The sequence below is a fragment of the Dermochelys coriacea genome, chromosome 10 (genome assembly GCF_009764565.3).
Source record: "Dermochelys coriacea isolate rDerCor1 chromosome 10, rDerCor1.pri.v4, whole genome shotgun sequence".
In the NCBI taxonomy this organism is placed as follows: domain Eukaryota; kingdom Metazoa; phylum Chordata; order Testudines; family Dermochelyidae; genus Dermochelys; species Dermochelys coriacea.
This window is the reverse complement of record NC_050077.1, coordinates 32,968,123-32,992,783: the sequence shown is the minus strand read 5'-3', so window position 1 is coordinate 32,992,783 and position 24,661 is coordinate 32,968,123. Positions and strand designations below refer to the sequence as shown.

General features: G+C 56.5%; 1 protein-coding gene across 6 annotated transcripts in view; it reads left to right on the top strand.

Moving 5' to 3' along the window:
- The window catches only part of MGRN1 (mahogunin ring finger 1), a 108,882-nt gene extending 96,363 nt beyond the window's left edge, over positions 1 to 12,519 (top strand). For 2 of the 6 annotated variants that reach the window (XM_038418632.2, XM_038418630.2), the window contains 6 exons: positions 954 to 1,063; positions 3,518 to 3,741; positions 4,514 to 4,637; positions 5,427 to 5,472; positions 7,388 to 7,495; positions 9,794 to 12,519. In XM_038418632.2, the coding sequence (XP_038274560.1) occupies positions 954 to 1,063; positions 3,518 to 3,741; positions 4,514 to 4,637; positions 5,427 to 5,472; positions 7,388 to 7,495; positions 9,794 to 10,017 (836 nt within the window). In that variant the 3' untranslated portion in view covers positions 10,018 to 12,519. Of the gene's footprint in view, positions 1 to 953; positions 1,064 to 3,517; positions 3,742 to 4,513; positions 4,638 to 5,426; positions 5,473 to 7,387; positions 7,496 to 8,497; positions 8,617 to 9,793 lie in introns of all 6 variants that reach the window. The other 4 variants (XM_043493187.1, XM_038418633.2, XM_038418635.2 and 1 more) reach the window with 4 other exon arrangements.
- The last annotated feature ends 12,142 nt before the right edge of the window (positions 12,520 to 24,661 follow it).

The following is a 24,661-nucleotide window of genomic DNA, read 5'->3' as shown; positions in this document are numbered from 1 at the left end:
CAGAAAATTAATGCCACATTAACACAGTAGCCAACTCCTCACCCCCACCCTGGCCTGGAGCAACAAATCTGAGGCTGAGAAACAGCAGAGGGAGCTGTGTCTCCCGCCCCGGCGCGGTTCTTACAGAGCAGTCACAGAGAGCTGCTGACGGTCTTCTTGGCACTCTGCTTGCAAATTTGTTAGGGCCTGGCCTGCTTTTCTTTCTCCTTCCCACTTCTCAGGGAGTAGCCCCAGGCCTGGCCCCATCCCCACACCTCCCTGCACTAGTGCAGCACCCCATGCACCAAGGAGTCTTCCTGAGCCGTGGCTGGGATCCCTGCCTGTCTGAGGGCCTTTGCAGTGCTGCTCCAAGGTACCTGAGCCTGGCGACTGCATCTTTGCCCTGGGCCTGCATTGGGGATTGCCACAGTGTACCAACTCCTGGCCTCCCACCATGCATCAGCCCCTCTCCTCCCTGCGGGTCGCTGGCTGGGGGCAGGCTGACACAGCTGGCACTGGCAGCAGATGTAGGGCCTTGCTCACGTGCAGCAGCGCCCTCCAGGTTAGTTATCAGAGTGGGCACTTCTAGAAGGGCACGGGGTTGTATTTCCATATAAATAGAGCTGCCTTTTCATTCACTACAGATGCTGCTCGGGGCCAGGGGCTCTGTCCGCTGCCAGACTGCTCCCTCCCTCCAGTTTCTTGCACTAGCGGATGAGCTAAGAAGACTGGGCACCAGCACTTGGCTTCCATGTGTTCAGCTACGAGACCTTAGCCTGAAATCGGTGCCAGTCATCTGGAGGCAGCTCCCCCCAGGAGCTCCTGGTCTCTGGGGTGCAGGGTCTCACCATGGTGAATTCTGTCTGCTAACGGGGTGTCTGAGCTGTGTCCCTAGTGGAGTTGCTGTGGCACAAGCTGGGCTGTCTGACATGCTGCTTTGGCCATCTAGTCACCTGTACAATGTTCCCTCCTAGCCTTCCGCGCCTTGCTGCAGATCCGAGCCGTGAGGAAGAAGCCTGGGGCTCTGTCGCCCGTCTCGTTCAGCCCTGTCCTGGCCCAGACCATGGACCATGATGAGCACTCTGTAAGTAACTCTCAACCCTGTATGGCTTCTGGCCCTGTGTTCCCCCAAAGCAAGTGCTGTCTCCCTACCCAACAGGGAATGTGCAAGGGAAACAGTGAGTGGAGTTGGTCACATTAATCACCAGAGCATAAGCTTTCAATGAAGTGAGCTGTCGCTCATGAAAGCTTATGCTCTAATAAATTTGTTAGTCTCTAAGGTGCCACAAGTCCTCCTTTTCTTTTTACGGATACAGACTAACACGGTTGCTACTCTGAAACCTGTCATTAATCCACCAGGAGTCTCACTAGCATGTGAGACCTTCCACGTGCGAGGGCTTGCTAACACGCTGAGCTTCGCTTCCTCCTAATGCCCAAAGTGCCCTCACCCCAGACACTGCTCCCATTCGTTCTAATAGCACTCGCCCCCTTCAAATGTTCGCTCGCCCCCACCCACTGTGCTGGAGGAAAGCAGCATTATCCTAGTTTTACAGATGGGTACATTTTGGGAGACTTGCCTGTAGTCCAGAGGAAGTCAGTATCAGAACACAGGGATTCCTGGCCCTGGTCCTGTACTGGAACCCTGAGATCAAAACCCTTTCTTACTTGTTTTCCTGCTCCAGACTCCTAGGTCTGGGCAAAAGAGCTTCTATCGAGTTCCTGTTCCACCCATGGGATTGCTTGAGGGAGGTTGTCTGGATTTGACTGGCCCCTGATCTCTTTGAAGGGCGTGCTTGGGCTCTCTTTGTAAAACTTTGGTTCAGAGAGGTTGGGGTTGACAATAGCAGAGTCAAACCAAGTCTCAGATGCAAGCAGAACTGATAGCAAAAGAGCCCCTGCACACCTTGTGTAAAGTAAACACCTTTGGTTGTGAAGTTGCTTAAAAAAAACCTTCCTAAAACTCTTCTAGTTGAGTGTTTGCACCCTGGAACTTGTTCATAATTGCGGTACAGCGCAACGAATCAATCACCACCACTGGGCAGGGGCCGCACCTTGGCAAGCAGGAGGGGAAAGCACAGCTGAAGTATAAATGCAAGTGATGGACCTAAGAGAGGGAGGAGTGATCCATTGTTATCCCCTAGACCTATCCAATGAGGCCTGCAGCTACCCTCATCTTCAACACCAGGGAGGCTCCTGCTTCCTCTTGCTCCAAGCAGCCTGGGGGCTTGGCTCAAGGTGGAGCGTGGTGCACTGGGACCTGTGTTCTCTGCAGGTCGCAGCTCTTCATTAAAGATGAGAGCTGTTGTCTGATGCTGTTGTACAAGCTTGACACAGCCCGCAGCTGCAGATGCAGCCCTCCGAGGATCACGCAGGGCACCCTGCAGTGGTGCTGTAGGCAGAGCAATAGGCTGCAGGGACAGCTGGGTGGGAAGTGCCCAATGAGAGGGAGCCCATTGCTTAAAGATGCAAGTTTCAGTGACTGATTCGCAGGGCCCTGTGTGGCCCCTGGCTGTGGACTTCACTGCAGGATCCTTCCCCCCGCCTCAGAACTGAGCTACAACTCCTGAGCTTTTGCTTAAAAAGAAAACAAAAAATAAAAAGGTTGGTTCTTGCCCCTCATGACTGCGAAGAAAACGTCCCCAATATAAACCAATCTGTTACTGTCTCCTCACATCTGCTGCCTACTGAAACAGGAGCTCTGAGCTGGTGTCTGTACACAATGCCCCCTTCAGCTTGATGGGGCAATAATCCTGGAACCTAGGAGCAGTTTTAGTGTCAATGCAATTAAGTATTTCATTGCTCACTTAGCTCACTATTCCCCACTGCCTCTCCAGTTGCCTAAACTCACAGCGTGCTGTACCTCGCTGCCATGTCCTCCGGCATGCATGCACCAACCTCTACAAGGCACTTGTGCTTTGTCAGAGCAGACGTTGGCACTGAAAGGCATCACAAAGTGAACGGGTTATAACATCTCAGTCAGTGGCAGAGATGCTGAGCTGGGCATATTCTTTATACTCCTCCTCAGGGCAATAAAAACTTCCCTTTGGGAATTTACCAGCCTGCCCCAAAACACGAGCACTGTGGTGCAGAATTGAGGTGCAATTTGCCCTGATGATGGTGATTAATAATTGGATTCAAATGACATTGGTTTAACTGCTTTTAACAGGACACCGTCAATATGTACTGCATGTCCCCTCAGCCCCCAATTTCCGAGTCACGTGAAAGACCCAGACAGACGACAAAGGAAACTTCCTATGTGGAGGAAACAGCAGGAAGGGCTGTTGGATGCGCAAAAGAAATAAAGTGACAAATAGCAAGCACATAAGATATTGCTCTCTCTAATCTTTCCCTTATAGAATTTTGACTGTTGTTTGAAACAGATGCATGCACAAAACTTTAAGCGGGTGGTGTCCCTTTAAATTAACCATTAAAGGAGCAGAGGATTTACTGTGCAAAGAATAAAGCAGGGATCCCGGTTTCGCACTGGGTCCAGCTTGGTGGGGTTGCCTAATGTTACCCCTGTTTTCCTCACCTGCAGAGCTCCGACAACATCCCTCCAGGATATGAGCCCATTTCGCTGCTGGAAGCATTGAATGGCCTCCGCTCCATCTCCCCATCCATCCCTTCCGCTCCTTTGTACGAGGAAATCAGCTACACCGGAGTGGTGGATGGACTGTCCCCGGCCAGCCGCCCACTAGCCGGGATTGACAGAGCCATGGAGAGCGGCCCTCAAAAGAGCAAGCGGAGCAAATCTCCAGACAGGTCAGCCCTAATTTTGGAAACGTCCCTCCCCCTGGGCCTCTTCCCTGCACGTGCCTTCTAAAATACCCCTAGAGAGCTTGGAGCTACCGACCATTCCCATCTGTCTCTGTAGGCTGCATCACAGGAGGTCCCCCGCTTTCTCTCATCAGCTGTCCATAAACACACTGAGCTGGGGAGTAGCTTTCCTGGCTCCTGGTCACAGAGCGACCTGCTGTCCTAGTGCCGTGTGAGGCTGGGAAGTGGCAGCCCCGGATTTTTAGCCTGGTTTTGCAGCCGTGCTCTCGTACCCCACATGTCCCGCCCCCCCCAGTTCCATGCCCACACTTCCTTTGAGCATTTTCTGGTATCGTGCCCCCCAAGCCCTGGACTGCAGGTGAACCTGCCCTTGACACGTGGAGGCCCAGTCCGGAAGCAGAGCCTTGACAAGCATTGCAAGAAGGGGCTGAAACTCCTGGGAGTGCCATGTTCAGATCCTAGCAGGCCTGAAGTGGCCCTTTGCTCTGCTGAGCAGGTTCTGTGCAGGTGACTGTTGGCATGCGTCTCAAATGACGCGCACCAGGGATCTGAGCACTCGAAGCAGCTGCTTATGCCCTTGTGGCCCTTGCTATGAGAGGGAGGTTCCTGATCACACGTTCCCCTGCCTGCACTCTTGTGCACCTCCTGGCTTCTGCTGTTCCACTGTGCTGTGCCTGCCGGGGCTGGGAGGTGCTATGGGAATGCAAGTTGCTGTGTTTTGTGGCTCTCTGCAATGTCACTCTTCTCCTACCCCCAGTGCTTTACGATCTCCTTCATCTCCGATCCATGAAGAGGATGAGGAGAAGCTATCTGAGTACTCGGACTCCCAGCCAGCACTGAGCGGGGCCGAGCTGGTGCTGAGGAAGAACAGCTCTCCCGGAGTAAGTCCCCATCCCAAGCGCTCAACCCTGGTCGCTCCCTGCCCCATGAGCCCTGCACCAGTGAAGGGCCACTCTCTGGGCTGTGGCCTGGTGGCTGGCTACGGGTGCCAGTCTGGGGGGAGGTGCATTTCGGGCACGATCTTCCTGAGTAACAGGGCTCAGGGTAAACCCTTTAGTGCGTGTGGGAAGGAGCCCGGAGTCTGCTCCCGGGGAGCCCCAAACACTTCCCCATCTCCCTTAACTCCACAGCTCTCGACCCCCCCACCCCCAATGCCTTGGGTTTCCCATGCTGCCAACCCCTACCCCTGTGCACAATGGGAACTATTACAATTGCAGCCCAGGAGGGTGTTTCTAACCCCTTGGGGCTGGCACCTGAAGGGCTTCGTTAACATGGGATGCTCCTGCCGGTTCAGAAGGGTTCCTGGGTGGCATCCTTAATGAGAGATCTAGGTTAATTCTGGCTCCAATCGCTGCAGTTGGCTTTGCAGCTTCCTAGCTCTGAACCCCCCAACCTGGGCCTGCCCAGTGCACCCACAATCAGCATCTGATACCTGGGAACCTCCAGGAGGGGTTTCAGCAGGGGGTGGTGTGACTGGACAGGTGGCCACCCTCGTTCCCCAGGCCACTACGGTACTAGTGTGTTGATAATGCTGGGCACCCTGTATCAGGGTATCAGACAGGCTGCCCCCCATCCTGGGCACAGCCCTGCTGAGCGCGTCGGTACAATATACTGAGTCCGAGGGGAGGGGTTCCAGCCTGCAGAGGTCATTCTATTCTCTCTTTTTCCAGAGCATAGTGGCTGAAGAAATCGAGGGGATCTCATCCCTGCAGCAAGGTACGTCCTGCCTGTACCTATGAGATAAGTTAGTCTAGAGGGTGGAGGCTTTGGGGCTGGAAGTGACCCCCTGCTAGCCTCTTGGCCCTGCTCTCTCAGTTTATGGCAGGGATCCTTCTAATCCCTCTGGAAGGTGCTCCTTGGGGTTGGACGTGGTCTCAGCCTGGGATCACATGCCCGGGTCACTGATCTCTGTTGAATGTGGGAATCCCTCTGCCAGGGACCGGCTTTGGGGTTTCCAGTTCCCCTTGGAAACATGAGTCTGACAATGGCTAATCAACTGAAATTCCCCAGTCTGAGGGCCTGTCTGGGCAGCAAGCTGGGGGGTAAATCTGCAGCACGCTAGCCTGCTGCGTATCAACTGGCCACGTGGATCCTTCGACCATGCACTCAGGGTATGTGCACGTTTAATCTGGGAGATGCGATTTCGAGCCTGTGCAGACATACCTGCACTATCTCTGCTTGAGCTAGCACGCTAAAAAATAGTGGAGCTGGGGTAGCATGGGCCGCAGCTTGGGATAGCTGCTGGAATACGTACTTGCCTGGATCCCAGGTGCATACACAGGTGGCTGGTCTGAGCAGCCATCCATGCAGCCCCAGTTACACCACTGTTTTTAACACGCTAACCTGAGCTGGGAATCTTACCTCCCAGCTCAAAGGCAAGACATAAACATTCCCCTGTGTGCATTGAGCGCTTGGGAGCTCTGCGTGTGGTAGAAGGGTCCACATGGCCAGATAGCGCAGGGGCAAGCTGCTGTGCTGCAGATTGACACCCCAGTTTGCCATGCACTAGCTCTCTAGACAAGCCTGAGCTTTGTCCATGGGATTTCCTTGGAGACTGAGCGCCCCCTAGTGCTTGTGCACGGACACAGCGCCTGACCCATCACTGCTGGGCCCCAGGTATGATTCTTCATTGAAACATGAATTTTGTGCAACAGGGGTCTTTGTGTGAAGGAGTATCAAGATCTGCAGAGCTCTGTGCGCTGTGACTCCTTCCAGTGCTTCTCATGTCTCAGATCTTCCAAAGAGAGTGTTTAAAAACTGCATTTGGACAGTGGCCGAAGTTGAAGGGGAAACCGCATCAGCTGGGAACTAGGGAAGCAACGGTGACTGAAATTTCTCGTGCGTTCCTTCCCAGCTGACTCTCCCTGGAGCTGAGCTCTGCCCAGGGTGGGCTGACAGGGCAGATCAGTAATGCAGTGCCAGGCTGGCTGTGTGTATTCCCCTCCCCTTTGCTGCTGTCGCCATGTTCCCCAGCCTGCGCCCGAGGGCCAGGTGGGAGGCAGAGGCTCTCAGTTGGCCTTTGTGCCAGGCATCACCCACCATTCCCAAACACTTGATGGGAAATTTCACTGCAACTTGAAAGGCTAGATCTCATTCCCTAGACAAACCCTCAAACATAAGATGCCTGTTGATCCGCTGTGGGAGATGGCTTCCACGTGGGGAGGGAGGAGAGCACCAGGGGTGGGTTCTCCGTCCTGCCCATTGCCAGGTGGCCATCTCCCCGCTCCAGTGCTGCTCTGTGGGTAAGATTCAGGCTGTTTCCTGCATGCGTGGGGCTGGCTCAGTGCTCTACTAGGATTCGCCCTCTGGTGCTGTGATCAGTGCCCAGGGCAGGGCTGTCAGGAGAAATGGCAGGAGGCACTGAACAACTTCACTGGGCTCCCTAGGCCTGATGTGTCTTCAAGTGTCTCGGCTGCAGACAAGAGAGGTGCCTTTTTCAGTCGCTGGCCCTGTCACCTGGCAGCGTTTGCAAGGGGCAGTGGGGAAGGAACCTGTTCTCCCCATGCGCATGCCAGTGGGGGGCCCTTGTTAGCACTGATCTCTCCTCGGGAGGGAAGGCAGCGCAGGCCCCTCCGTCTCTCTCCTGATCGCTGCTTCGGGACTAAGCTGTCCAGCTCTCTGCTGACTCCAGGTAGCCGCCTGCCCTCCATGGAAGACATCCTGCCGGAGAGCAGCTGCAGCGAGCACAGGAGCCTTACGCAGTCGGAGAGCGACCCCCCAGTTGATGTGTACCTGCCAGGTAACAGCCCAGCCCTTGTGCTGGCACGGCACTGATTGGCGATGGGTGGTGCCGCCGCGGCTTGGCAAGGGGTCTGTGCTGTGCCTATTCACGGCAGGCTGAGCCACCCTGCTTGCAACTTGCTTGCCTGGGTCGGAGCATCAGGCAGCTCATCTCCAGTGGAGAGCAAAACTCTCCCCTGAAGCACCCACTTGCCATGATCATATGGAGCTAACTATTGCCCCCGGGGGCATGGGTGAGTGGGGCTCCAGAGAGGTAACTTGCCCTATATTTCCCTTTTCCGTCCCCCTCCTCCCTCACCCTTTTGTCTTGCTGCTTCCACCCCCTTTCCTCCTTTCTGCTCTTTGGGCTGCAACCATTAGAGGGCAACACAATTGCAAGTGTGATAGTGGCCGCCCCATGCAAGTTGGTGAGATTCTCTTTCCCCCCTTCACCAAAGATTCATGAACACATGAGTAGAGGCATAACATGGTGGGGGGGCTGAAAACCCCTGGTCTCCCTCCTCTAGTGACAGCCGCATCAGATTACTGGCCCTGGCCCTCCAGCTGTGAGCTCCCACCAAGGGGAAGAGCCCACCTGGCAGCAGATCCCGGGCACACCCAGAGAAGAGTGCAGGCTCCTGGCTTTATTGCTCCTTGTCTCCATACTGCTGACCTAGGGAGGGAGAGGCAGAGCCTGCCATGCTGGGGCCACTGAGCAGTGAGCATTGCTGGCTGTGTAGGGGAGGACCCAGGCTGCAGCCCTGCTGCCCTTAGAGCAGGGGTATCCTCCTCCAGGATGCCTGTGCAGGAAGGGCTGTGGCAGCAGGGGGATTGTGCCTGCTGTCACCACAATCCACACGCGGCACACTGGGCTCATCCTGGAACCAGCCTGCCCTGTGCGAGGGAGGGGCCCACTCACTGTGCTGCGGGCAGGGGATTGCACTTCTGGGGGCTTCGTGGCTGAGCTGCTCCCAGTGCAGCTCCGTCAGCTGTAGTCCTTGCAGCCTGTTCTCTCCCATAGAGTCGCGGTCTGTTCTGAGCATCTCTCTAATGTCTCCTTCCTTCTGTCTGCCTCCCTGCACCTGCCCTGGGCAGCACTGGGTCCAGATTCCTGCTCTATTGGGATAGAGGAGTAAGCTGGTACGTCGTCTCATTCTCTTATGTGCAGGGAATTGCATGGGGCGGCAGGACTCCTTTCAGGGTGGGGCTGTGGTGGGGGCAGACTAGCTGAATGTGTCAGTACCAGGCTGGCCCCTTCTCCCCTCCCTGCCCTTCCAGCTCGGCCCAGGATGGTACATTGCTGCAATGGTTTCCCCTCATCATAGGGTGGCAGTAACAGGCCCCAGTGCAGGGCATGGGATTTCAGCCAACTGGCCTGAAATCCTAGAGTTCAGCTGCTCCCAGGGCTTTTCTCTCCAGACTGCTCAGCTTGTGCCTCCTTTGTGAATTGTCTGCAAACTGATCTGTCAGCTCTGATCCCAGCAACTGGCAGCATTCCTGAGTCCCCTCTGCCCAGCGCTAGCCAGGCCCGGCAGGCCACCAGTGTCCCTCTCCCCAAGAGAGCAAGGTGAGTTCAGCCCACTGCTCCTCACGACTAGGAGTGCATGGTGCCTCCAGCCACTGCTGCTGTGACAGGAACAGAGGAGCCTGGTCCCTGCCATGCTGAGCACCCTCCCCCAGGCCCTCGCTGAATGCTCCTGCAGGAGCCCCATAAGCATGTGGGTAACTCAGCCCTGTTAGCACGAGTGGCCAAGGTGCAGAACTGGTCCAGAAACCCCTCTCTCACACACACAAGGAGATCTGATCTGATCTGCTTCTGCAGGGTTCCCTAAAGACTGGGGGGCCAAGAGCCTGAAACCTGTGGGGGTTCCCATCTGGGCCCCGGAGCCCGCTGGATCCATGTCCTGCTGAACTGTGGCAGAGGGCATGGGGCTTGTACACTCGTCAGCAAAGCCAAGAAACTGGAGAGGAAATCCTTGTTGGGTCCCCATCCAGCCCCTCGGTCCTGGGAGCCAGCACAGGGCAGTTGCCTTCCCGAGCAAAGGAGAGCGGGACATACCTGGCATATGCTGGACTGTGGGGAGCATCCTGTTTGCAGCCTGAGTCCCTCTAGCCCCACCCAGAAAGCTCCTGTGCCCACAGGGCTCCTCCAGTGCGCACATGCTGGCTGATTTCCCCCAAGCTCAGCCCATCTTGTACCCACCTGCTCCCCCCTAGGCTGATCAGAGGGAGGGAGGGACTGCAAGGCGAGTGAGCTGTCTGCCTGGGCTGTGACATCTCTCTCTTTCTCTCTCTCTCTCTTTCTCCCCTCGTTCAGGGTCGTCCGACTCCAAGACCCTTCCAAGCCATGGCGCCAACAGTCCCACTCAGCCCCTCCTCTTCGACCAGCCCCAGCTCTGCCCAGAGGACGCGCACAGCCTTTTCTTCCGCCCAGGCCTGCGGGGGTCTCAACTGCGTCCCAAGCCACACACACAAGCTCTCCTCTCCCAGAGCGAGCTGGGAGCCGCCCACGCCCAGCAGGGCCCCCAGATGACACTCTGAACATGGCTCGGGTGTGTTAAATGAGTCTGTAAATGGGTCAAGAGGAAGGCAGGCGCTGCCCCCTGCAGCTGGTTCGAGCCAGGCTCTCCGGGGCCCTGGCACCCACTTTCCTCTTGGGACTGGCTGCTCCCCTCACCAACGGGCACAACTTTTGCACAGGTTGGTTTTTTAAAGATGTTTAAAGTACTTCCCGTTCTAATCCCTCCGCCCCCTTTCCCTCCCCCCACAGAGGAGCTGGCGGGAGGGAGTTGGTGAGGGGTGGGGTGCAAATGAAGGACACTCCCATGTATATTTTGTAAACATGACTGTTCGCAGCTGTAGGGTTGCGCTGCCCCTCCCCTGTAAATAGTCTTGGGGTCAGTCGCTCCTTGCAGGCCGGCCAGGGTCTGCTCTGCTTTTTCCTGGGAGCACCCAGCCCAGGGCACTCTCTAGCCAGGCTCACGTGGCACTCCCTCTCCTCCTGGCGCCACTGTCCCCAGGCGATGATCCCCTGGGTGTGGCATTGCTGCCTGTCCAGCTGGTGGCCCCATGATTGCTTTGCAGCTGGTGCTCGCTCCCCTGCAGCGTCGTGTGGGAGGAGCAGTGTGGACGGGCTCATGCCTTCCCCTGCAGAGGGACGAGGGCCCCAGCTGCACTCACAGGAGGGACAGCCACTCTGCGGGGAGCCTGCTCCTGCTCAGTGCTTCCCAGGGAAGATCCAGCCGAATCTCCAGCCTGGGGCACACGGGATACCGCTCCCCTTCCTGATCCTGCACGGGGGCTCTTGGGTTCAGCCACCAGCTGCTACCCTGCTCCCTCCGGCCTGTCCTTTTTGGGGAGTTGGTCACTGCTGCACCGGGGTGGACCTAGCACCTGTCCAGCCCTGCTGTGTTGCTCCTTCCTGCCAGGCCCTGGTTCCTGGGCCCTCAGCATGCCATGTATGGCTGCAGGCAGGCTCTTACCTAGCTCACAGCACTGGCGAAAGCCTGCCAGCGGCTCTAGGGCAGCCTGCTCTGTCAGTGCCCACGGGCTCCAGGGGCTGCTTTCTGAGCTCCTTAGACACAAGCACAAGCGTCCTGCCGGATAGGGGGGCTTTGCCCCGCCAGGCAGCTACCAGCAGCACCCATATGGCTACCTGCAGGGACAGGGCCAGCAGGGCCTTGCTGAGTGACACTGTTCAGGGGAGCCCTTAGGGAGAAGAGCCTGTTTCTTTGTCCTTTACTACTCTGCCCACTTTCCCTGCTGCGGTGAAGCCCTGCCACCTGCTCCTCCTAGCTCTGGGGAAACCCTTCCCCAGCCCAAGTCCTAGCCCCTGGAATCTCCCCATAGCCCCTGCACCACCATGATGTGTCTGAGCCCGGGCAGGGAGCCTGGCCTGGAGAGAGTGGGGAGCAGCGCCCTGGTAGTGCTAGGCCCTGTTACAGCTGCAGAGCCCAAAGGTGCGGGAGGATCAGCCCAGCAGTTTCTCCTGCTGGCTGGGGCAGGGCCGATGAGTCCAACGCTCGGCTCTGGGTGGGTTTAGGCCCAGCATCTCTCCAAAGCCAGCAGCTCCATGCTCAGCATGCAGCACCACCAGCAGTGAAGCCCAGGCAAGGGTTGTCCTGCCCCTTGGTACGGGATTCCTGCCATGCTGGGGCATGGGAAAGGCCTCCATGGCAGAAAACCACCCCCTAACCCATCGCCCCTTTGAGTTGCAGCCAGCTGCCCCCACCTTGGTAAGGCCTTCATTAGGCAGAAGATCAGCCCTGGGCTCTCCTGGGCTCGGGTGTCCGTTGCTGAGGAGATGGGGTGTGCATTGGGATAGCAGAGGGGGCAAGTCTCCCAATGAGCCTGCTACGGCTCCTCCCCCGGAGAGCAGGCACGGCCATGGCACAGGAAGATGCCGTGAAAAGCACCTCCCGGCCCTTGCCACTGACTTCGGTGACATCCCTTTGGCAGCAGGGCAGCTCCTATCACCGCTATCTCCAGGGGCGTGAATCTCTCTGCCCCTCGTCCTGACCTGCAGCTGCATGCTCCCTGGCAGGGTTCTATGATGGGGCTAGCGGGGCATGGGGGTGCTAGCAGCCTACAGAGCTGAGGGAGACCTGCACTCTGCACACAGCTGCACACGGGGACCTGGAGCAGGAGGTGTTTGGGCACCTATCTTTCCCCAGCTCCCATGACCTTGTTGGTCCCCCCTGTGCCCGCCTTGATTGATGTTGCTCAGTGCGGTGACCTTGCCGTGTGCCTTGTTACTGCTTTTCTGTGCTGTGGCAAGCCCCTCACCCCATCCCTGGGGGCTGGCCTGGACCCTGCGGGAGTCTTCGTCCCTACTGGGAGGTCTGCCCCAAGGACGCATTCCCAGGGGCAGGTTTGTGTGCATGGCTGCTGGGCGCTGCCGTCTGCTTCTTCCGTTTGCCACCATGCCTTCATTGTCTGCTGCTCCCCCAGCGAGATGGGCCAGCTGCCTGTCTCCCCCGGCAGGGATTTCTGGGGCCTCCTCCCTTGTTCCTCTGTTTAGAGTAATAAATCCATGGAGCAATAGCCTCTGTTTGGCTGTTATTGTAGTCTGTGTGTGCATCCCCCGCCCCATGCAGGGGGAGGGAGCAAGCATTCTGGGGCAGGTGCCTGAGCCCAGACTCGGGCCTGGGTTTGCCCTGTCACCGGGTGACCCCCTGCAGGACACCGGGTGGACACGACTCCTCTGCAGAGGCCAAGCCCCACGGCACTCAGACCCCCAGGATGTGCACAGCGGGCCCCAGAGAGGTCTGGTGAGGCTGTGGCTGAAGAGGTGTTAAGGGGTCTTCCGTCCTGCCAGCCCCACCCTCTGAGCACAGCACCTGTCTCCCCAAGCAGCTATCGCAGAGCCCCAGGCCTGGGTCTGGCTGGGTGCAGGCAGGCTCCAGTTCCCAGGGGGCTGCTGGGGCCCTGCAGCTCATGACTGCTTCTTCAGGCCATGGCCATCCCCACCCTCAGGCCAGCTATCCATGGCTGTGGGGAGACGTCTCTGCTGCACAAGCAGGAGGGCTCATTCCATCTAGCACCTGGACTCACTGCTGCCAGGCTGGTGGCACGCACCCACCCACCCCACCAACATGATTGTGCACTGGGAGTAGGTGCCCTGGTGTTCCCCTCAGCTCTGACACGGTGCCTGCTCACTCCCTGGCATCAAGCTTCTCCTGGCACTCCCTGCTGCTGCCGTGCCTCCCCTAAGCTTGCTCCTAGCCGTTAACAGTGGTGATAACTGAGACACCAGGAGTCAAAGGGTTAACTACATGCCTCAGTGCAGAAAACAGCAATTACAGCCAGTGGGGGGGGCCCCTTCCCTCCCACCCCATGTTGGAGCTAGGAGCTCAGCCTGGCTTCCCTGCCCCCAACTGTCAGACCCAGTTGCTGTTCACCAGGAGCCAAGGAAGCTGGAGCCGGTGGACAGCTTGGCCATCCCTGTTCATTGCCAGAGCCTGGGGTGCATTTGGGGGTGGGATGAGGGGTTTCAGAGATAGAAGGTTCGGCCCGAGCTGCTTTTATCATTTTTGGATTCTTATAACTATTTGGGTTGCAGAGGAAGGAGACAAAACTCAGGCCCTGACCACCTCTCCCCTAAAAGGTACAGCCCTGGCCTGCCCTGAGACGCTGAGAAATGGGGCCAGGGGCCAGGCTCAAGATGTTTCCAAAGCTATTGCTCTCTTCCTGGTGTCCAGGAGCCCCGGCGAAAGTGGGAAGCTAAGAATGGGCATGTTTGGTGTGTGGCACAGTGCACAGCTCTGAGATCATAGTTGGGAGCTGAGAATGAGCCTGCTCAGTGCCTGGTATAGGCCCACAGGAAGGAGGGCTGAGAATACCCACTGAGGTGACTGGAGCAGGTGACACCTTCTTTCAGGCTGTATTCATCTGCATGGGTGTTCTCACTCAGTTGAAAACACCTCATTGAGATGAATGGGCCACTTCACAGCTCCCAGAACTCCCTGTGCTGTAGATGGATGTGTAGAGCCCCCTGTGCCTCATAGGGCCCAGAGCTGGCGCAGGGACTCTGCATCTTCACTCTGCGGCCCCTGCCTGCCACGGGTGGGTCTGTGGCCTCCTCACAGCCTCACCACCTCCCCTTAAGCCATGGCCAGGAGGAAGTGGAGCTGGCCCCTGAGTGGTGCATAGCTCAGTGGTCAGAGCAGCAGAGATGCGGTCAGAGCCCCAGGCGAGAATATTCTGTGTTTGAGAAGATGTAGGGGATCAGCCAAACGCCATCTTTAGGAAACCCCAGTTCATTGACTAGAGCGCTGATGAAAAACTGAATTTGATCCCTTGAAAGAGGGATGGTCTTCAAAGGAGCCTTTGATCTCCCAACTTTCCCCTTTCTGATTCTGTGCTGACAGTGGTTTTGAGAAGAATCTGTTCCCTCCCCTACAACTACCCCCAACATCCTCTACAATCTCTCCCAGTGCCTGCTCCACCAGATCAGGGGGTGAGCTCAAGGGTTTCCCCTTCCCTCCACTATTCTCCAATAGGGAAAGGGAACCCAGAACTCCCCACTTCTCCATGCTCCCTCCAAGCATGGGGACAGGGCACCAGGCTTACCCCTTTTCCCCCACGATGCTGTTTCTAGGGAGAAAGAGGAGCTCAAAGCAGGGTAGGAGAGTATGGGGAGAAAAACAGGGTCAGAGTTGTTCAGGAGGGTATTGGGGGCCTTCAACTCTGCCTCCCAACTCCCACGTCCCTGCCCTCTCTCCCCCTTTCATTCCTCCCTTCAAAACATACTGCCCACCACTGGCTCCATGTCAATCCCTGTCTTCTCAATCTGTGGGACCCGCACTGATGCCTTGCCCCCATGACTTTAGATGGCCAAAAACTATTATTCTAACACTGAGAAAGAGGACAACTTTGGGTAAAAGCCCATCCTTTTTCAGTGTGAGAGAGAGAGAGTGTGTGTGTGTAAGCGTAAAAGATTGATAAGGAAACTAATAACATCGGGGGAAAGGGAAAAATCCATGTCTGGCTGGGCTAAAGACTGAAAGGCAGTGTTTTCAGTTTTGGTAATAGAAGATCCCAGCATTGTTGAGCTGTGTGTCACACTGAAGCCTAGAATATTGACACTGGGCTTAATGATCTGGTACTGTCTCAGTTTTTAAGTTCTCAGCCATTTTGACTTCAGGAATTCCCGGGGGCCACATCCAGCCCTTCAGATGTTTTAATCCAGCTCTCAAGCTCCCACTGGGAGCAGGGTCTGGGGCTTGCCCTGCTCCAGCCAGGGAGCAGGGTCAGGGGTTGGCCCTGTTCTGTGCATGCTGTGGCTCCGCATGGCTCCCGGAAGCAGCGGCAAGTCCCTCCCTCTGACTCCTATGCATAGGGGCAGTCAGGGAGTGCTGCACGCTGCCCCCCACCGCAAGTGTAGCCCCCACAGCTCCCATTGGCTGGGAACCATGGCCAATGGGAGCTGCAGGGGCAGTGCCTGCAGACGGGGCAATGCACAGAGCTGCCTGGCCATGCCTCTGCCTAGGAGCTGGAGGGGGGACATGCTGCTGCTTCCAGGAGCTGCTTGAGGTAAACGCTGCCCGGTGCCTGCCCCCCGTCCCTCTCCTGGGCCCCAACTCCCTGCCCTAGCCCTGGTCTCTCTCCCACCTGCCGAACACCTCAGTCCCAGGCCAGGGCACCCTCCTGCACCCCCAAATTCCTCAGCCCTACTCCAGAACCCGTACCCCCAGCTGGAGCCCTCACCTGCTCCTACACCCCAACCTCCAATTTCATGAGCATTCATGGCCCACCATGTATGCCCACCATACAATTTCCATACCCAAATGTGGCCCTCAGGCTAAAAAGTTTGCTCACCCCTGCCTTAGAGTTATCACTTTGAAGCCTAAAGTGTCTGGTATGAGGGACTGGTATCATAGGACGCACTCCCCTCTCCCGCATGGCTGAGACAGGTGCTGGGGTTATTAAGACCTACCTGGGAAGTGTCAAGGACAGGGTCAGGCTAGGGTGACCAGATAGCGTGAAAAATTGGGACACTTTTTTTTGGGGGGGGTATAAGACAAAGCACCCCTCTCTTCACCCTGTCCCACAGCAAGGTTCCTGCAAGGTGTGTGCATACCTTCTGCCTGCTCTCCTCTACCTTTCCCTTCCCTCCCAGGAGTTCTGCAGTCTCGCTGCAGCCAGCCCAGAGAGCTCGACCATCACGGGCGTGGAGCAAGGGGGGATGACCCTTCTCTGGCCCTGCCCAGCCCAGGGAAATTGCTCCTGAGAGAATCCCCAGCCATTTATACCTGCTGTTCCATGGCTCCACCGTAGGGCAAGGCCATTAGGCGTAAGGCATCCCCCTGCGACGGAGAGGGGAGCACCAGTGCTCTGGACAGGAGAAGTTCAGTGGATTGCTTCTAACAAAGGCAGCCATGGACTTCAACCACAGGTCTCCCGTCAGAACTGCCCTACCTGTACAAGCAGGACCACACACATTTCTGCATCCCTCGGCAGGTCATGGGGCCTGAAGACCTGATGTTCCGCAGCCCCGGGCCCCTCCGTGACTGGCCCTGCGGACAACGCCACTTTGTGAGGCACCCCCTGAGAGGGTGTGACCTCGACCAGGCGGCTCCAGGCTGAGTTTCCGCCTGGCCCGAGATGGGTGCAGGTGCTATGGGAGGGAGGGAAGGGAACAGGAGGCAGAGCCCACCCATGGCACCAGACTCTGAGAGGTCCCCCCCAAGCATTGAGCCCATTGGTCAGCCACACCAGATGGGCTTGTCCTCCTGGCCTCACCAGCTCTAGATCTCATGGAACAGCTGCCCTAGGCCACCCTGCCCAATGGATGTGTGGAAAGGTCAGGTGCGCAATACCCAGCAAAATGGCAGCTGTGGCCGGTGCCCAGCTTGTGGCTCCAATTGTCTCCCCTGGCCCTGCCCTCTTGGAGCAATTACCCTCATCCCACAGATCACTTTGACTCTTTCCCCCCAGCTGGAGAGGCACGTGGGGTTAGAATGGAGGCCCCTGGTGTGGGGGTTAGAGGAGACACATGGGGTTAGAATGGAGGTCCCAGGAAGGGGGCGAGATAGAGGAGACACATGGGGTTAGAATGGAGACCTAGGGTCTAGAATGGTATGGGGAGGCAGGGTAGAAGCGACACTCGTGGTTGGAATGCAGGCTCCTAGTGTTGGGGGGCACTATGGGGCTCTCGGGAGCCTCCAGCACCTCAGCCCCGGGCCCTGGCGGGTCAGTGAGAGGAAGGGCTGGGGTGCCTCCCCATGGCGCTGGCTGCCTGTTGCTGGGAGGGAAGCCCATGGTGGGCCATGCCCCTCTTTCCAAGCCTGCCTCAGGGCAGGACAACATCTCCCAGGATGCCGCACGGTGGCGAGAGAAGCTTTTTCTGCTTGGGTTACCATGTTCAGGTTCCCAAATAGATGCTACAGGGGGGCTGGGGTGTAAGGAGAATGGGGCGGGGGCAGCAGCTGGCTCCCCGGCTCTGAAGGCACCGCAGAGTAAGGTAAGTAAGTAAATCGTGGACATTTGTTCATATTTCAAAAATGTGCTTTGACGGAGCTCAGAGGACCAAAAGCGAGGTCAAGTGTGGGAAAACCTGGCTACATGGTAACCCTAGTTTCTGCCCAGCGTGTCATGATGTAGTGGCCGGATTTGGCGCCGAAGTCACTGCCTGCATCCCTCTCCTGCTCTGTCCTCATGGCCGGGCCTCGCTGTGAGGAGCTGCATGCCGCCTCCCACTATGCCGGCCCAGCCCTTAGTGCTGTGGGACCGGCTCATGGGCACAGCCTGGGATGGTGCTTGATGAGATGAAAGGAGTAGATGTGATCGGAGAAAGCTACAGCCAGGGCAGCCCCCACCGTCCTCGAGGACAGGAGACTATGCTTCTGTGCGGCCTACATGAGGACGCACACCTGCTCCCCTCATCACCGAGCCATTGACTGCCCCAGATCCACCTCCCTGTTCTCACGGGTGCCAAGGAGTCATTTCGGCTGGACTGAAGGCTGCCAGGAGCCCTTCCAGTGCTTGAAATCCACCCTGCTAGCGGCAACGATACCAGCCTACCAAGATTATGCCCTTCCCCTCAAATGCTGTTCACATGCTGCCACATGGGTTGGGTGCGGGGCTCTCCCAGGGCAGGTAGGTGGGGGTTAGCATATGCCAGCCGGGGACTGAACGGCTCGGTTATGGACAATGGTCACTACAGCAACTTCCCAGTAGAACTGCTGGCCCTTTTCTTAGGTTTAAGAGGTACCTGGCAGCTGCTCACTTTACTCTATACACAGACAACAACCCCCTGGCACAGCGCCACTGCCAGGCGAGGAGCACCTGACCAGCTATGCCACCACTGTGCAGTTCAGGCCTGGCTGAAGCAACACCAATGCAGATGCTTTGTATAGGCGCAGAGCACATGGGGTCTGGCATGGAGTGGGGGGGGGATAGAGGACCTTGGGGGGAAGGGTGAACAGAGCCCCTGGCAGTGGGGGGAATGGAGGGCATGGGGTGGAGTAGGAATGGTGCACACTGAGCCACTGGCCTGGGGGACCCTGGAGTGAGTGGAGCTGGGACTGGAGGGCGCAAAAAACCCTAGGCTGGGAGAAGGTTGGGGGCTTCCAGGGATTCCTTGCAAGAGAGGTGATTGGAGCGTAGCCCGCAGGGAGCTGATGCGGAGATGCAAGGAGCTCCTGGGGCTCAGCCCACAGAAGCTACAAAGAGTGCGCCCCTCTGGTTTGTTAAACATCAGCTGGCTCCCAGCAGAGTCCTCCTATCTGCCCCCACACACACCATGTCTGGGGCTCCACATGCCTCCTGAGCACTGGGTGGTTCATGTGTGCGCTTCCCCAGCCTGCCAGCTGGCCCAGTCGGTGCAAGGTCTCAGCCCTCTTAGTGCAGCTGTGCCCTGGCTGAGCTCTGCCTCGCAGCTGTATCCTTGACTTGGATGGAGCCTGCTTTTTGGATCACCCATCCGGTCATCTGCCCCTGCCCTTGGTCCTTCCCCGATGGGTCTAATCCCCCAAACTCCTGCCTACGCTCATGGGGCTCCAGGCTGCCCTTGCGCCAAGGTGCCTGGCCTCAGACCCTGAAAGGAACAATGGCCTGGGGTTCTCCAGCCCCATCCTCCTCTCTCCCAGAGCCTAGTTTGATTATTCCTTCAGCCCTATTCACCTTGCCCAGGCACTTGGAATGGGGCAACTGCCCTCCCAGCCTGCCTCCGGGAGCCAGTACCCCGTGATAGGGGATTCCCAATTCACATGGCAAGAAAGACAGCTAAGGAAAAGCAAAAAGAAAACGACCTTGAATATGTGACATCAAAGGGATCTTAGCAAATAGAACAGCGTCCCAGCCCTGGAAAGGTGTGAGGAGCCCAGCTTGGCCAGTGCCTCGGGCGTCTGCATGGGGCTGTGTCTGGGGACTGCTCTGAGGAACGGGCCGCTCAAGCAGGCCTCACTGACCCACATTGATTGGCTCTAAAAGGCCTGGGCTGCTTCCAGGCAGTGGGACCTCAGGGTCAGACTGCGCCAGTCCTAGTTCCGCCTGACCAGTGTCTGGACACGTGCTTCATGGAATTGCTTCAGTTTGACATTCTGAGCAGAATTCACATTGTACCAACACCCCCAACAGGCGTTTGTGTGAATTAAATTGTTGGAGCTCCCTGTTCCCACTGGTACTAAATCAGCTACTTGGTGCCAGACAGGGCAGAAGCTACCCCCCAAAAGGCCAGAGGTGAGCAATGCCCACTGCAGTTTGGGCAATCCTCAGGAGGGGCCTGGCTTATATCCAGAAGGGCATCTCATGCAGCTCCACTGCACACCCAATCTTGACTGACCCAGCCCGTCTTAGAATCAATCCTTATCCCGATCCAGCTTGCCGACTTCACTTCCTACACATGCCGGAGGCTGTTCCCTCGGAGACCTGCTGTGGAGGTCAACTATGTGCCATGAGTCAGCAGTGTGCCCTTGTTGCCAAGAAGGCTAACGGCATTTTGGGCTGCATAAGTAGGGGGCATTGCCAGCAGATAGAGGGATGTGATCGTTCCCCTCTATTCGACATTGGTGAGGCCTCATCTGGGTACTGTGTCCAGTTTTGGGTCCCACACTACAAGAAGGATGTGGAAAAATTAGAAAGCGTCCAATGGAGGACAACAAAAATTATTAGGGGGCTGGAGCACATGACTTACGAGGAGAGGCTGAGGGAACTGGGATTGTTTAGTCTGTGGAAGAGAAGAATGAGGGGGGATTTGATAGCTGCTTTCAACTACCTGAAGGGGGGTTCCAGAGAGGATGGATCTAGACTGTTTTGAGAGGTACCAGATGACAAAACAAGGAGTAATGGTCTCAAGTCACAGTGGCGGAGGTTTAGGTTACATGTTAGGAAAAACTTTTTCACTAGGAGGGTGGTGAAGCACTGGAATGGGTTACCTAGGGTGGTGGTGGAATCTCCTTCCTTAGAAGTTTTCGAGGTCAGGCTTGACAAAGCCCTGGCTGGGATGATTTAGTTGGGGATTGGTCCTGCTTTGAGTAGGGGGTTGGACTAGATGACCTCCTGAGGTCCCTTCCAACCCTGATATTCTATGATTCTATGGAGGTGGGTACAGCCAATGTGAGATTTACACCATCTCCCCCGGATTTTCAAGGCCCAGTGAGAGCTCACCAGATGCTGTTGGAACCATGATGCTTTCCAAGGTTCGGGCCCCTTTCTTCGGGCCAACCCATTTCAGGGTGCCCTGCCCTTCACAAAGAAAAGAGAACTCTTACCGGGGCTCCTGCCGGCTTCTCCGGGATCGGTTGCATTACTGCACTGGATGCCTCATGGCACCCATCTCCGCCACTCCAGATTCAGGAATCTGCACCCGATTCCCTTTCAATCGGCTGAGGGTAACGGAGGCCATCGCCCGTCTCTTCAGAACGGCACTTGCCTATCTCTTCGGAACAGCTCTTGCCCAGCCCTTTGGACCAACCGACCCTATTCACCCTTCTCCACTCCAGTCTTCAAAGTTCTTGTTTGAATATTTGCTACTGCCACCAAGCTCTGCACCTACCGCAGCTCTCCCTGGGCCCATACCTCAGCAGCCCTCCTGCCTGTCACAGCATAGATCCCTCAGCTCTCATCGCTGGCAGTGGCTGGGGATGGGACCAACGCTCCAGCATCTCCATTTTCCAGGCAGGTGAGTTGTTACATGCTCCTTGGATTCCCACTTCCATGGCCACCATCCTGCTGTCTGTACCAACCAGCAACTTTTCTGGGCTCTGATGAGCATCGGCATCAGGTGCCTAAACCCAGTGTTCGGCTCATCTCACAGCACCAGGTCTGCTTACCGAAAGTGAGCACTAGGCATTCTTGTCCCACGCCCGGCTCCATGAAAGCGAGCCGGGCACCTCACCCATGGACAGCCTGAAAGAGCTTGAGATTGTTTCAGCCCCACAACCTGTAGTCATTCGCTGTGTCAGATAAAACTGCTGATACAGATGAGAACCAGCTCCCCGTGGGAGCCAGCGACTAGATGGGTTGCTGAGTATGCCCAGGATGGACGACTGACTCGAGTGTCCTCTGGCTTTGCCCTGCCCAGGCATGGTTCAGTCTTATCGCCAAGGGGCTGCAGGTCAGGACTGAGAGGCATCAACAGAGCTGCAGGATGCTGGAAGAGCTGTGTGGGGTCCCCATACTGTCTGGAATCACTGTCCCTTAGTCTAGCCCCTACTATCCTGGCTGGTCCTGGCCCCATCTCCATGTGGGATCATCCACTGTGTATTCCCCTGGGGCTGGGCTGAAGGGGTGGGGGCTGGGCTGGGGGGTTGCTCTGTCCTGGGGGGGCTCTGTACAAGGCCTTTCCCAACAGGTGGGAGGGGGCAGCACAGAGAGGGAATAGGGAGCACAGGGCTGGGGGGCACAGATTCACCCTGACCACACCGGGTGTGCTGGGAGGGTACACTCCCTGAGTCCCTGTCAAGCAGCATGAGGTTCCCCACCACCTCCCCCATACACACCCAGCACTACACAGAACTAGGGGTCCCAGAGAGAGCCAGCCTCACTTGGCCCATTGCATCCCACTGCCCCCCGCCCTCAGTACCTCTGCGGGGACCTCAGACCCACCTTCCCCAGGGGGCCCTCTGGGACAGAACTAGCCCCTGGGACAGGGAATGAGGCACAAGATTCAGCCAGGGTCAGAGAGGGGAATTCGAGCCCAGGGCTGGATCCCCACAGCCCAGTACTCCCCAAAGGGGCCCCAGCTTTCCTCTCCCCCCAGGCCCTGCCTTCCCCCTAGGCTGTGATGCCTGGGACCGGGCCTTGCTCCCGCTGCTGGGACATGTGCATGGGGCACAGCACCCTAGTCCACACGGGACCTGTGCCAGACAGCTCAGGCCAGCGACCAATCCACTGAACAATGGCCAGGCAGTGGGGGAGGCGGTGGCTGGAATGCGGAGCAGGGCAGGTGCGTCTGTCTGGTGGTGCAAGCAAGCCCCAGCTTGCCCTGTGCTAAGCACCTCACACAAACCCTGGCCCAGGGACAATGGGCAAGGGAGAGGTAGTCAGAGGGATCTGGTTTCCCTGCAGCCCCCCCGCCCCTCGTCCAGCAGGCCCAGCATGGGGAAGGGACCCTTTTCTCCCTCACAGACTCAGCCTCTGTAACGATGCTGGTTCTGGTGGGACCCAATGGAGAGTGCCAATTCAGGACAAACTGCTTAAAGCAGGGCAGTTACAGCCCAAAGCTGGGGTTTCTGTGCACAAGCAGGCAAACCAAACCAGCTGGAAAGAGAGGACTTTGGTCTCACCCCACTGACTAACCACAAGTCACACAAGCAATTCCCTTAGACACTCCAGTTTCCCAGTATCACCACCAGCGCCACTCGTTATGGGGACAAATAGTTATGAAAACCAATACCCCAGTAAAAGAAAAGAGCTTCTCTCGATTCCAAAGGACCAAGCCCCAGACCCAGGTCAATATACAAATCACAAACTTACCCACAAATCACGCTATCGCCAATCCTTTAGAATTAAAATCTAAAGGTTTATTCATAAAAGGAAAAAGATACAGATAAGAGCTAAAATTGGTTAAATGGCATCAATTACATACAGTAAGGGCAAAGTTCTTGGTTCAGGCTTGCAGCAGTGAGAGAATAAACTGCAGGTTCAAATCAAGTCTCTGGAGAACATCCACAGCTGGGATGGGTCTTTCAGTCCTTCGTTCAAAGCTTCAGTGTAGCAAAGTCCCTCCAGAAGTATGAAGCAGGACTGAAGACAGGATGGAGGAGCTGCAGCAGCTTTTTATAGGCCAGGTGCATGCTGGAGAGGACCCTGAAGGCAGCCATCCACTCACTGTACATGGAAACCCTGAAGCATAAACCGAACCAGGGTAAAGCCTTCAAACTGACCAGCAAGTGGGACGCCAGCAACCATTTCCTCGCTGGGGGTGCTTCACCCATTTCGCAAACTGGCGGTTCATCCACCATGCCCATCTCAACTGCATCCCGCTCAACGGAGCTGTCCGCCACGGGAACCGAGACAAGCATTGCAGGAAGTGTGGCTACTCCAACGAGACCCTGCCCCACATCCTGTGTAGCTGCAAGCCCCATTCCAGAGCCTGGCAGCTGTGCCACAATGCCATCCAGAACCTCCTGGTGAAAGCCATCGAACCGCGCCTGGGGGAGGTCGCCATGAACTGCGCTATCCCCAGTACTGACAGCCAGTTGCGACCTGACGTGGTAGTCACCGACGAGGCCCAAAAAAATCCTCGTCGACGTCACAGTCTCCTTTGAGAACAGGACCCTGGCCTTCCGTGAAGCCCGAGCTCGTAAGCTGGAAAAATACACCCCCCTGGCTGACACCCTGAAAGCGAAGGGCTACGAGATGCAGATGGATGCCCTGATCGTTGGAGCCCTGGGTGCTTGGGACCCCTGCAACGAGTGCGTGCTGTGGACCTGTGGGATCGGTCGACGCTACGTATGGCTCATGCGGCACCTCATGGTCTCGGACACTATCCGATGGTCCAGGGACATCTATATCAAACACATCACCGACCACTGACAGTACTAGGAGGTGTGAGCCAGTATGGCATCATGCATCAACTATGAGAAAGGGACCAAGAGACTTTTTCCATTGGACCATATGAACTGGAACCATAAATTCATTGAACATTAAATCTCACCAAATGAGGGTAAATCCATCCTCATCATCGTATCCACTCATTATACTCCACACCTGAACATAGCCATTATATGAACAACATACCCCCATATCTCAATGGCTATACTTTGGCCTGTTAACCTTTTACTCCCAATCGGGGATATTACAGATTATGTATTCCTTACGCCACCCATTCCTAAACCAAACTTCGCACCCCTTCATAATCTGTACATTATTCCCTGATAACCAGAAATTTATATACTTAAACTCTGTACCGTTTTTTTTTATTTTAACATCATCTTAATAAAATTATTAATTCTCTTGCCATGTGGTCTTTCTTTCTTTGTTCCAAAGACAAGCTGTCCATCACACGGCCTGGAAAAACCTCAGAGTTCTGTCCATAAGCATGTCGCTGCATACCTTGCTGAGTCGCCAGGCATGTCTGCCTTCTCTCAATGGGTCAGTTGTCTAGCTGATGGGCCTTAATTGGCCATCAAGCAGGCTAGGTAGAGCTGACACCAACTTGTCTGGGGTGTCACCCGGAAGCATAGCATAAATTTGAAATACAGACAGTATAGAGTCAATACTTATATCTTTAAATACA